The sequence below is a fragment of the Geotrypetes seraphini genome, chromosome 2, assembly GCF_902459505.1.
Source record: "Geotrypetes seraphini chromosome 2, aGeoSer1.1, whole genome shotgun sequence".
Classification (NCBI taxonomy): domain Eukaryota; kingdom Metazoa; phylum Chordata; class Amphibia; order Gymnophiona; family Dermophiidae; genus Geotrypetes; species Geotrypetes seraphini.
In genome coordinates, this window is record NC_047085.1 from 202,956,593 (window position 1) to 202,970,340 (window position 13,748).

Genomic DNA, 13,748 nt, shown 5'->3' on the forward strand with positions numbered 1-13,748 from the left:
GCACTACGGTTTTGTGAAAGGGGGTTAATTATTTATTCATTCTTTCATTTATTCCATTTTCTATACCGTTCTCCCAGGGGAGCTCAGAATGGTTTACATGAGTTTTATTTAGGTGCTCGAGCATTTCTCCCTGTCTGTCCCAGCGGGCTCACAATCTGTCCTTCCCACTGAGTCACAGCCAAGTGGGAAAAGCAATGAATAGGACTGAATGTTTGAGCTCCTATCTCCCTTGCACCCTGTGTGGCTGCACTGTCCGCATATAGCTTACTACGGTCCTGATTAAGGCAGTGTACATTATAAGAAAGATCCTGTCTTTGCCTTAATAACTAGAAAGGAGGTGTTCCTAATCACAGTGACTCCCTTTCTGAGAGCATGAATCACCAAGGTAGTAATCTTAGCAGTATCAAATGCTAATATTCAGGTATACAGTTTTCTAACCATTTTGGAATATAAACCCATTTTCTCGGTATTCATTGCCTAAGAAGAACAACATTCAAGCCTGTGGGCATTTTGTCTGTTCGCTCTCCCCCCCCCCCCCCCCCCCCCCCCCGCAAAAAAAAAAAAATTCACACCTATTGTGTTTTCCATATTTTGTTGTGTATTTTTTGTTTGAATTAACTTCATTGTGAAGGTGTATTACCTTTTCTGATATGAAACATTTATCTTATTTGGCAATTTCTGCAATGACTGTTCATAGAAGTTAATATTTTACTAGTATTGCTTTTTTTTTTTTTTTTTTTTACAAATAACTTCTTGATATGAACATAATTCTCTCTTTTTCACCCCTTAGATACATATGGTCAGGTTTGTTAGTTGTTTTTGGAATCTTTTTGAATGTCTACAGCAAGAACAGGAATAAAATGAGCCTTCCTTCCATAACTCGTCTCTGGAACAGTGTGATACAAAGAAGCATAAGGACATTACCACAAAGTGTATAGACAAGAATTTGTGATGCCTGTCTATTGCTGTTAAATTCACTGATAGAAGGAAACATTTCTAAACCAAAGGAGCTGGATGCACACTGCTTGTGATGGCCAGATGTTAATGTTGCAGTGTCCTTTGCATTATAAACTGTGTAAAGGAGGCAGCATTAGCAAGGCAACTGAAGATGGCAACTTATGATAGCTGAAAGTTTTTGGGTGATTCTTAAAATTTTGTTTTATAAATAATGATGGTTTGGGGGAAAATGTTATCTAAGATTAATATTCTGCACATGACTAATGAAAACTGATCATCCATTCTGACCAAAAATAGTATTTAAAGCCTGAAAGGCCAGTATATATTTTACATTGTCTTTTAAACAAATGTCTGATCAAGAGTGAGTTTATAAAAAGTATGCAAAAGTTTGTCTTGAAAATGTCAGTTAAAGCAGCAGGATTGGGAATTATTTTTAGATAAAACAGTTAGCAGTAAAACAACTTAAGGACAATAAGATAATGATTATTAAGACACCTCACTTTACTCTGGTCTTTATTTACAGAGGTGAAATTGATGTGCATAATACAAGACAGAGCATATTGCCATAGTAAAAATGATCAGACTGGCAAGATTATAAACTCAAAATGGGATAAAAACAAAGGGGTTCTTTTACTAAACTCTGGTAAGAGCATGCGCTTCCCATACATTAATAAAGCTTACTGTGGTACATATGCTAGTGTCCCATGGTAAAATGGCCAGTTTGCGTGCACATTAAAAATATTTTTAATTTTCTGGGAAGGACCATGTTAGGGGGTGGAGACAATGCCATGCCAATGGGGCATGACAATGCCAATCGGCATATGAGGCATTGCCCCATGGTAACTGATTAGTCGGGGGCCCTTACTGCCTACAAAATAGGTGTTGGTAGGGGCCCAGGTGGTAAATTATTTTAATGGTCGTGCACTACTGGTGAAATTACCACATGGCCATTAAGAAAATTGGAAAATTGACCTATTTCTTGCCGCGGCAAAAGTGATCTTGGCATGTAACAGAGACCCACAGTAAGGGCACACTAAGGCCACTTCTGCCACAGCTTTAGTTAAAGGGCCCCAAAGCCTATTTTCAATATCTATACCTACATTTCATTTCATACTAATAAAGTAAAGCATTTAAAACATTCTATAGATAGATACAGATATATCTGTATATAAGATCATCAGAGTATTATAGCCTTTCAAAGCTTTCTCCTGAAAAGCAGTAGACTATAATATTTTTCATTTTAAATATCATTCAGTAGTGCAAAAATAATGCATCTTATCTTATGCAGAAATCTCAGGGAAAGCTGTGGCAGAAAACATGAATTCATGTTTCGCCAAACTGGCTGTCTCAAGGGAATCACACCCCCACTTCAATTTTCAGTATGATAATTGTATCAGTCGTATGTCTTCTGTTCTCCCATTAAAATGGGTAAGGCCATTTAAGTAAAAATTAACATACCTTGTATTGCAGAATACTGTGAAAGTAAAAATCTTAAGAAAACAAAGGCAATCTAGAGAGACTCAAGAGTAGAACCATGAAATAGACATATTGAAGAATCTACCTAGTACTACTGCTTTAAAACTTTTAAGTTTTTGTATATGGCTCTCTCTGTGGAAGGACTAAATAAAGAGGTTTATTTTTAAAAAAGTCAAAAGAGAATGAAAAAAACTTTGTTTATATATTTTAAAAGAAAGTTAAAATCTTTTCCTGGTTATTATCAGCCTGCCTCCTATCTAACTACATCTTTCTTAGGTTCCAGGACATCGGTGTACGCTTCTCTCTAAATTTTTTCTAAAATTTTTTTAAGGCAGCTTAAGTGGAGGGTGAGGTTTTTAAAAGGAGAAAGACAAAAGAGTAACATCAGACTGTTTTGTGAATCATGAGCCATCCATCTGTTAAGAGGGACTCTATGGTCTCGAAAGCTCATGTACTGTATTATTTTCAGCATCTTTTATATTTTTTGAGGGGGGGATTCAAATAATCTACAAGGATTCCAGTTTTAATCATGATAAGCATGGCAACCAGAATTTTGAACTACCAAATGATCAGAAAGAAAAAAAAAAACATTGGAGTATAGTGCCTCACATAAAACTCTTATGTAATAAAAAATAGTTTTCTTATTTCTTGTTTATGGTACCTCTGTTATTTCTATGGATGAGTCCGTATTTTGTATGCATCTGTACGGTATGCAGACAGGTTAAATCACTAATGAAGTTGTAAGCCATATTATTTGGATAAATGTATTATGTGCAATCTTATATCCTACTGAATTCTCTTTAATTAGAGTTCTAGGCAGGTTACAAACAGCATATTGATACATAGAATTCTGTATAGTCAATTTGGAAATTTAATTAAGTGTAGTACATTGACTCTGCTTTATTGGGCTGATATACTATCAGTGATAGGGAAGGGAGAAAGTCAGCTTTCAACGTAACACCTCCCCCCCTTTTACTTCATCCAACCAGCAAGCCCTGTTTTAACCCACCCTGATCAAGCGTCCAACCACATCCTTCCCAAGCAAAGACGTGTCCTGATCTCTCCCCCCAAACTAAATCTGCTTGTCTATCCTGCCAGTTTGCCCTTCCTCTTCAAATTTGTTGGCCTTCACCAAGTAGTGAGAGCAGCTGTGGCCACTCCTCTATAATACAATGTGTCCCACATATTTCACCCCTGCTTGACGGAATTTACATTTATACAATGACAGTTTTAATGCACATTGTGCCAAGGGATCAATTACCTTCAATAATCTCTCTTCATGTTCTTCCAATGTTTTCCCAAACACTAGCAAGTCATCTAAATACAACAGAACCTCTAATAGATTCATGTCATCCACTGTGGAAAGTTGCAGGGGCTCTGAACACTACCCGGGGCAGTCTTGAATTGCTAGAACCCCAATGGACATACGAATACAGTTTTTACTTATCTGTCTCACTCATGGGGATCTGGTACTACCAGGTACATAAATCCAGAACAGAGAGCCACAGACTCCCAGTTAAAGAATCCAGAGCATCCTCTATTCACGGGGTAATATATTGGTCAGGGGTGGTTCTAGCATTCACTATACAATGATCAACACATAGGGCCTGTTTTACGAAGCCACGCAGCAACAGCCCTGAAGCCCTTTAAATCTCTATGGGCTTCGGGGCCGTTACCGCGCTGCAGCCGCTAGCGTGGCTTTGTAAAACAGGCCCATAGTCTCACTGACCAATCCTTCCTTACTACTACAATGGGTAATATGTAGAAATAAAAGAAAACCAAAAAAACTCTGTAGAGTGACGATGTTCCTAAATGGACTTTATTTGAAAGTATCAAAGTTCCAAAGGTACACTAAAATCATCCACATAAAATAATTCCATCTACATAAAAGTAAATCATCCACATAAGAGCCTTAAAGGACCTAGTCCGCTAGGGATACAGGACCCAACATGGTCTGCGTTTCGACAAAAAGTCTTCTTCAGGGGTCCCTGGGAGTCCTATTAAGGTGAGTACATGGGAAACAATTGTGTGGTGAGCCGGAAGTGAGACACTGCTTGCATTTGCAATGGAAATAAAAGAAAAAAATAATTTAGTTTATGATTAGCTTTCAAAGGGTAACCCCTTCCTCAAATCAGAAATAAGCAAATGTCCTCATCGTCCCTGATTCTCCACATTAAACTGGCATATATGGGGGGATTATTTCTCTGATCTGCTAAACCAGTCTTAAGTACAACAATGTTAGAGTAAAGAGCACCTTTAAGAATTTGCTCAAGTCGGACTTTGTCCATCTCTTGGGCTTGGACTGAAAACTTTAAATGAAAAAGTCCAGGGGATATGTCTGTTGATTGTCAAGTACATTATCAAACAGTTTCACCTGGACTTTTACATAACCCAACATGTCAAATTCCTCCAGACCCTGCTCAATAGTAAATGAATCCGTGTTTGCAGGAAATTCAGTAAGTAAAAATACCTGGCATGGATCCTCTCCCTTACACCAGTTTCTCAGTGTTAACATCTCCTTAGACTCCATTTTCTCACACAACATGCCACTTTTGTTCATATTTTCCCAAAAAATTTTCCCCAAAACTTTAGGATCCCAGCGGTGCTTCCAGAATTTTATATAACACTTCCGCAGGGTGCCTCTGGGTCCAGGGCCCAACCTGGATGGAGTCCCTCGAAAACGGTCTCCATTTGTCCCTCACTTGCTTAGTGCTCAGTGCCTCCATCTGGGGAAAAGAAGCGTTAGAGGTAGGTTCACCCACCCTCTTCTCCCCCTAAGAAAAATCAAAAAAAGTTTCTGTGAACAAGGTTGGCTAATAAACAGGTTTATATGAACTATGTGCATAGGTCTAGTCATAAAACGAAATATGAATGGTTTTCAACAATTTCAATATTCCACACTTGAACTGATACTCATGCAGTTAACCCAACAATATTAGTCTGTGTTTCAGATATCCAAAACCATTAGCTCATAGTCTTTTGAACCTTTTAAACCTCTTTCAGTTCTATTTTAATTTTTTGAATCTTTATACCTCTTTCCCCAAATTTCTCAGTTTAGTCAATAGGTAGGCATAGTTGTGTACTTAAATCCCTCCTCTACAATCCACTCTCACCCATCTGTTGAAACTTTTAGGATTAGGTAGCTGTTGTTCTTCCAGGCTAGGAAGCCTGTTCCTGCTGTAGTCTCCTGGTCTTGAACTCTGATGACCTCCCAAGAGCGCTCTTCCTCCGCTGTTTCTAGGGAGCCGCCTCCCTCATTGGGCTACTGGTGCCAATCGCACCCCAGGAGCCTGGTTCCTTCATAGGGCTACTAGTGCTGACCACATACTGGTAGCCTCGTTCTTCCTATGGGCTACTAGTGCCAACCACACCCCAGTAGCTTTGTCCCTCTTCAAGAGAAGCTTCTGGGGTAGTTCCCTGCTGGAGTTCAGGGGCTTTGCAACCACCAGTAACAGGGATACCTCTAGAGGACTACCTTTGCTCTTCATGGCCTGTAGACACTGATAGTATTTCTTCTGCCCTGAGCTGCTCCCAAAAGCTGTGTGCTTTGAGCTTAGCTCCCAAGGGCTGCAGGTCCTTTTTCTTCAGCCTTAGCTTCCAGCTCCCAAAGGCTGCTGATCTTCTCTTCTTCAGGAGCACCTCTAGTGGTACACCTGTGCTAGTGTTCAGAATACTAATTCTCATAAGAGCTCTATAGTAGCTAGGATTTCCCCTCTAGAGAACTATCTCCCAAATGAGTATAATATTTATATTACTTTAATTCATTTAGATATCATTTACATAGATGGTGCTCTTATCTATGAAATATTCTATATACTTCTCTTCTCTCCATTCCTTCCTGCCCTCCATAGTCCTCCCTACCCTCTTCTAGCCCCTTCCTCTGTAATGTCGCCTAGAACTTGTATAGGTATGTGCGATGCACAAATGGAAGATATAAAAAAATAAATAAAATGCACAGATATAACTCTGTGTAGTGCAAAACTCATTTTCATCAAACTCCACTCAGCTTAAGGTTATTATGCCTCCCTACCATTTTCACCCCTTTTTGATTTCACAGGGAGTAACATAACATTGTGCTTATTGACTGCGTAGCCAGAAGTTCAACGCGGTTTACAAAAAGTTATAAAAGTAAACATGTTACATGAAATAAGATGATTCATTAAACAGTCAAATATTTAGAAAAAAGATAGGTCTTCAATTATTTTCTAAAATAGCCATAGGAATGAGTAGTAAGCAACAATATTTGGAGTTTGTTGTCATAAAGAGCTGCCTGAGATGCCAAAGTATGATTAGAAATTTCTTACTCCTGCAATCCTGGACAGATGGAAAACTAAACAAAGGATTAGTTCTTCTACTATGTCTGTATGATGCTAAAGAAAATCTATTGACCAAGTAAGAAGGAGCTGTACCATAAACAGCCTAGTTTAGACAATACCCGGGCCTCCATTGGCAGCCAATGCAATTCGCAATAAAAGGGTGTAACATGATCAAATTTCTTCAGGCCATAAATCATCCTGACCACTGTATTCTGTATTATTGTAAGTCTTGTTAATTCTTTCTTGGTGACTGTCAGATAGATAATATTACAGTAATCAAGAAGACTCAGTAGTAACGATTGAACCAGTAATCTAAAAGCTGTAAATTCAAAATAAGATCTAATTGTTCGCAATTTCCATAACGTAAAGTAGCATTTACACAGGCTTCTACTTTTCCTATTCTGATTCAGCTCTTCTCAATTTATATCCCCAAATTCATTTGGGCCTATAAGCTTTATTCACATTCATGAAACAGTTTCTTAAAAAGTATAACTTTCCTCCCCAAGGTCTGTGTGTTCAACCATCAGTGCATTATTAGCATAGGCCTAGGCATCGGAACGGGGAGAACCATGACTGCCATGGCACCCCTAAAAATCCAAGCACAACAGTCAAAACTGAAGACTAACATCAAGAGGAGTTCTTGCTCTTGTCGCAATACCGCTCTCAGAGACCTGTAATGGTTAAACACAGCTGTGTTTTAAAACCACTTTAACAGGTAATTGGTATCATTCATTGAGCCAGTATATATATATTGTATATTTTTTGTGCACACTACTGCAAACAACTATAAAGCTCTTATAAAGTGCAAAGTGTAATAAATATTTAAAACGTATATCAAAAATGTGTATCAAAATTACTTAGAAATTGCACTTATCTTATAAAAGCTGGTTTGTAGTTAACAAATGGCTAAACGCCCATGTTGTTAACTACAAACCAGCTTTTATAAGATAAGTGCAATTTCTAAGTAATTTTGATACACATTTTTGATATACGTTTTAAATATTTATTACACTTTGCACTTTATAAGAGCTTTATAGTTGTTTGCAGTAGTGTGCACAAAAAATATACAATATATATATACCGGCTCAATGAATGATACCAATTACCTGTTAAAGTGGTTTTAAAACACAGCTGTGTTTAACCATTACAGGTCTCTGAGAGCGGTATTGCGACAAGAGCAAGAACTCCTCTTGATGTTAGTCTTCAGTTTTGACTGTTGTGCTTGTTTTTGGTAAAGAAGACTTTGCCTAATTTAGTTATTGAGTGTACCCCTAAAAATCCACCTGCCTATCGACATCACTGGATGGAAGGGGAGAGGAGCAGATGCTGGATGTGCAGCACCAATTCGGTTCTGGGGGAACATTCCCATTAGTGCACCAATAGGAAAGCTCAGCTCCAGATGCTGCCAAAAAAATGTTGGCACCAATTTTTCGGTGCCATGGAAGCGGTGGGGTGCATTCCTGCTGGTACATCACAAAGAAAGCTCATTAGAATACTAATGAGCTTCTTGTAATGCATTAGCATAGGTTTTTCGGTGGCTGCTATGAGCATTGTTAGGGATCCGGTTAGCAAGTTGGTGATTCTGCTTGCGCCAGGAAAGTTAAAGAGGTATGGGGGAAAGGAAGGGATGTACAAATGTAGCAGGGTGGGAAGGGGGGGCACCACTGCCCCAGGTGCCTCTCACCCTTGCTATGCCACTGGCCAGGAACATCTGAAGCTGGCATACAAGTAGGCACGTACTGCTTCATTTACATCTTTGAGGAGTGAGGGGGTAAGTGATCATTGTGAGAGTGTGGGGGTCATGCTTACATCTCTGCAGTGGTCATCTGCTTAGTTTGGTCCGTATTTGGCACTTATTCATTGTTAAAATAGGTCTAGATTCAAACATTCAAATTGTGCCCTGGGTATAGTCTAAAATGATCGATTATGGCAGAAAACATCCAGGTTATAAGCCCACCCTAGTCCCATTTACACCATGCCTATAGCGCACCTCCTTCAGATTTAAATGAACTGTAGATGAACAGTATAGAAATCCTTCTAGAAAATAGGTTTCAAAAATAGCGAATTGGATGGGTTTGGAGAGAAAAACAGTCCCTCTGCCCATTTCTGCCACTTTTTGGATGTTTTTCTTTTTTGAAAATGAGCCCATAGCGTCCTAAGTTGGTGCACGCAAATCAGTGCATGCATAGCTAATTTGCACATGCAATTTAATTGTTTAACAAGCAATTGGCAATTAACACCTAATAACTGACACTAATTGGAAGTTATGCACATAACTTTGTAGATGCATTATGTAAAGTTTTATGTGTCACTTCAAGTATGAGAATCTCAAAAGGGGGCATGGCTAGGTGCAGAGCATGGATGGATCATGGGTAATCCTAAAAGTAAGGTACACTTATAGAATATACCCAATCCATGTACAACTTAGGCACAGGTATTTAGGTCTGATTTTCCATTATATAAATGGGTGCACCTAAACATTATGTCACATCTGGCCACTAAGCATAAGGAGAGGGGAGAGTGTGGCACAGTGGTCAAAGCTACAGCTTCAGCACCCTGAGGCTGTAGGTTCAAACCTGCACTGTTCCCTGTAACCATGGCCTCAGGTTAGCTTGTGAGCCCAACAGGACAGGCAGGGAAAAATGCTTGAATACCTGAATAAATCCATGTAAACCATTCTGAGCTCCCCTGGGAGAACAGTACATAAAATTGAATAAATAAATAAATATAGCAGGATCCTTTTATAGAATTGCACTAAATGCTGTACTGGACTCCACCAATTTTGTAGGCGCCATATTTAAAATTGGGGGGTTAGTGCCCAAGATTGCACACACAAGTTATATCATGCCGGAGAGGCATGCCTAGCAGTTATGTGTGCAAATTATGGAATATGAGCATTTAAGCATCTAACTGCTTTCATTTAGGTGCCAGCTTTTACACTAACTTTTGACATGGTGAAAGTACTTGAACATTTCTCCCTCCCTATTCGTAGGGGTTAGGGGCAGAGCCAGCCCACGAATATATAGAAACCACAAATAACTTTAAGGCAAACTCTCACCCACCTCTCCTGGACCTCTCCACTGTACTTATTTTTTAAAGCCTGGTGGTCTAGCGGTGAAATGGGGCAGGAACAAAAATGGCTGCCGTGAGTTCCTGCGAGACTATGAGAACTCACGGCAGCCATTTTTGTTCCCAGTTCTGCATAGGGCAGGAGCATAGGAAGATCGCTACTGCACTGCTTCACCACTAGACCATCAGGCTTTAAAAAGTAAGTACAGTGAAGAGATCCGGGAGGTGGGGGTGAGTCACCTAGGCGAAAACTTCAAATAACCAAAATCGCGAGTTCTGAACCCATGCATATGGAAAGGGATGTGTACCTCCAATTAGGCTCATACAGGACTTATGATAATATTCTATCATGCTGGTCATTATAGAATTTGAGCACTTAGAATGTTGTCTTGGTATCTTAACTTCAGGTGCAGTTTCTTGAATTTTTTCCGATTGGTTCATGCTGTATTGATGGGCAGATGTAACTAGGTAAAGTAGAAAAATTGGTGAAATTATTCATTCAGTAAAAGTGAAAGTAACAAATTTTTCTTCTACACTTCTCCCTCCATATCCTTGGGGGTTAGGGGCAGAGCCAGTCTCGAATATTAAAAAAACGCAAATAATATTCGGGACAGTTCTGCCCCTAATCCCCGCTTCCTCCCTGCTATTTTAGCCCTGTAAGTCCCCCCCCCCCCCCCCCACACACACACACCCTTAAGCCTTACCTGGTAGTCTAGTAGATTTTCAGGGCAGGAGCGATCTTCACGGGGCAGGAGCATGGGAAGATCGCTCCTGCCCTGAAAACTCGCTAGACCACCAGGCTTTAAAAAGTGATTACAACAAAAAGTGATTACAACAAAAGAAACAAAAGAATCTCATAAATTTACATAGGAACCAAATATTGTATAATCTCTCAAGTCTACCCTATGATCCATGATGTAAAATGAACGGAACTAACAAAGAAATATTAACTGAAGGTAATTGGTACGTGGTTAACTGATGTTCAGGTGTCTAATATCTTAAAGCCCTCATTTCTTTCCCTTCTCCAGGTGGGACAAGGAGAGAAGGGCCGTCAGCTGGTTTGGCTCAAAGAAAACATATTTCTGAGAATTGTACTATGCATTTGCAGGGATGGCAAAGATAGAAAGTTCCCCCAAGAGCCAAAACTCCAGGTTTTAGTAATAGAAACTCCTTTCTACGTCTTTGTGTATCTCTTGCCAAATCTGGGAACATCTGTATCTTAAAATCAAGAAACTTTTTCTCTTTATTTTTGAAGAATCTCAAAAGCCAATTTTTATCCAACGTAATAGCCAAGGTCACAATCAATGTAGCAGGTGTTGCAATTTCTTTATCAGATAGTTCAAGTAAGGCAGATACAAAAAGGAAGTATTGATGCCTCTGAATAAGACTCTGGTGAGACCGCATTTAGAATATTGTGTACAATTCTGGAGGCCGCACCTTCAAAAATATATAAAAAGGATGGAGTCGGTCCAGAGGAAGGCTACTAAAATGGTGTGTGGTCTTTGTGATAAGGCATATGGGGACAGACTTAAAGATCTCAATCTGTATACTTTGGAGGAAAGGTGGGAGAGGGGAGATATGATAGAGTCGTTTAAATACCTACATAATATAAATGTGCATGGGTCAAATTTCTTTCATTTGAAAGGAAACTCTGCAATGAGAGGGCATAGGATGAAGTTAAGAGGTGATATGCTCCAGAGTTATCTGAGGAAATACTTTTTTTACGGAAAGGGTGATTGATGCATGGAACAGTCTCCCAGAAGAGGTGGTGGAAACAGACTGGGATAGGCACATGAGATCTCTCAGAGAGAGAAAGAGATAATGGTTACTATGGATGGGCAGACTAGATGGGTCATTTGGCCTTTATCTGCCGTCATATTTCTACATAAATGATTGATAAAAACAATCAAAATCAATCCTAAATGGTGATGCAATATTAAATGCCAGAGTCTGATAAACAGACTTGGCATTTATCAGCAAATTGCAAAGGACTTCAATTGTGATATTACTGAGACTCCTGCTGCATGTCGAGTCATTTTGAACAATAAAGTATAGCAGTTTCATCTGTTCACCACCACTGTTTCTGCTGTGTAATTTTCGTCTTGTGGAGGTAGTTCTCCTTTTGTGTGACTGTGTTAGATGTTTTTGCTGCCATAACCAAACATTTAAGAATATGTCCAGGGCAGTTTGGATGTCTGGGGCTAGACCTGTTTTAATAACAAATAATTGCCAAATAAAGACCCAAACTGACCAGATGACCACTGGAGGGACATAAGTATGACTTTCCTTTACTCCCCTAGTGGTCATTGACCCCCCTCCCAACCCCCAAAGATGTAAATGAAACAGTAATACCTGCCTATATGACAGTTTCAGATGCTCTGGGGAGTACTTGTAGGGCAGAAAGGAGGCTCTTGGAGTAGCCTGGTGGTCATTGCAGTGAACTGCAGAGAAGGGGACCCAGGCCATTATTCCATTCTAAGTACTACACTTGTGGTGGAGTGTGAGCCCACCAAAACCTGGACCCAACTGTACACCACAACAATAGCCCTTATACCTGCAGGTGGCACCCATATGATGATATAGTAGGTTCTTGGGTGGGTTTTCAATGGCTCATCACACAATATAAGGGGGTTATGGTGAGATGTGTACCTGGGACCTTTTATGTGAAGTTGAATTCAGTTGCCCCACTGCTCAGCTGAGATGTTTATGTGGCCATTCTACTACAAATGCTGGCCCCTCCTACATCTGGAATAATTTTATAGTTTTAGTCTTTTTAATTGTGCCCACCACTTAGAAAATATATGTGGTATATCAAATTTTAATAAACTTGAAACTTTTTTTTAATAAATTTGTTTTTTGTGCTTTTCTGGAAAATGGTTCAAAAAGAGATGCACATCTGAAAAATGGCCATTTTCAAATAAACAAGATAAACGTTTTTCAGCTTTGAAAATGAGTATGTTTGATTCTGGATTTCTGTGCATCTTCCGCAAAACATCCAAACTCAGATTTGGACGTCATATCGAAAATGGCCCTCCACATCAGCTAAAATAATCACCTACTAGATGTCAGTAACAATAACTTCTGCAGTCTTGTGGTAGTTATGCTCTATAGCTCACTATAATGTTAGCCATTAGCTGATGCCCAGTTACGCTCCTTGGATACTGCACATTGGATTTCAATAGAATAATACACCTTAATAAACACTTAGAAGGTTCATAAATGGCCTCAAGAGAGGCTGCTATTTGCTAACAGTAACAATGGCTTAAGATGTAGAAAGGCTGAAAAGATTAGCTAGTTGAAATAAAGTTGGTAAAGCTAAACAACTGTTCCTTGGTTATTACTTCACTTGTCAAGAAAAACAAAATTGCCTTTGTACATTATTTAAATAACATTATTAAATATGGGAACCTCTCTTCTTCAGAGGTAATCGTTCCACTCTTGCAGCCTCCAGGCCCAAAAGGCTGGCATAAAACACAGTGGAAACGAGAGAGAGAGAGAATGTTTAACATTCAGAATTTGTCCACAGCTGATAATTTATTGGAACTCATCTGTAACAAGGCCTGGCACTGATTTATAAGTTGATTTGAAAAATAAATAAAAGTGATAGAAACCTGCATTTGGTTTTAATGATAGACTGTTGCAGCGTGAAAAGTAAGAATATGAAACATTGCAAGGAAATTAGATATTATGCCCTGAAGACAACCGCAGCTACCAGCCCATTAATTATTAGATATTTATTATTAAAAATTTCTTTTCATGAGTGACTGCAGAATATTTGCGCTGTTTAAGCTGTTGAATTCTGACAGGAGTGAGGTGCATGAGGCTCTTTTTTCTCTCTCTCTCTCTCTCTCTGTTGTGTGTGTGTGTGTGTGTGTGTGTGTGCGCGTGCGCGTGTGCATGCGAATGCTTGTGTGTAAGAAAGATTCATTG

General features: G+C 39.3%; 1 protein-coding gene across 3 annotated transcripts in view; it reads left to right on the plus strand.

The window, feature by feature from the left end:
* Positions 1–3,086, plus strand: part of SLC35B3 (solute carrier family 35 member B3) — a 107,983-nt gene extending 104,897 nt beyond the window's left edge. For all 3 annotated transcript variants that reach the window (XM_033934712.1, XM_033934710.1, XM_033934711.1), the window contains one exon: positions 791–3,086. In XM_033934712.1, coding sequence (XP_033790603.1) covers positions 791–938 — 148 coding nt within the window. In that variant the 3' untranslated portion in view covers positions 939–3,086. The remainder of the gene's footprint in view (positions 1–790) is intronic.
* Positions 3,087–13,748: the final 10,662 nt, after the last annotated feature.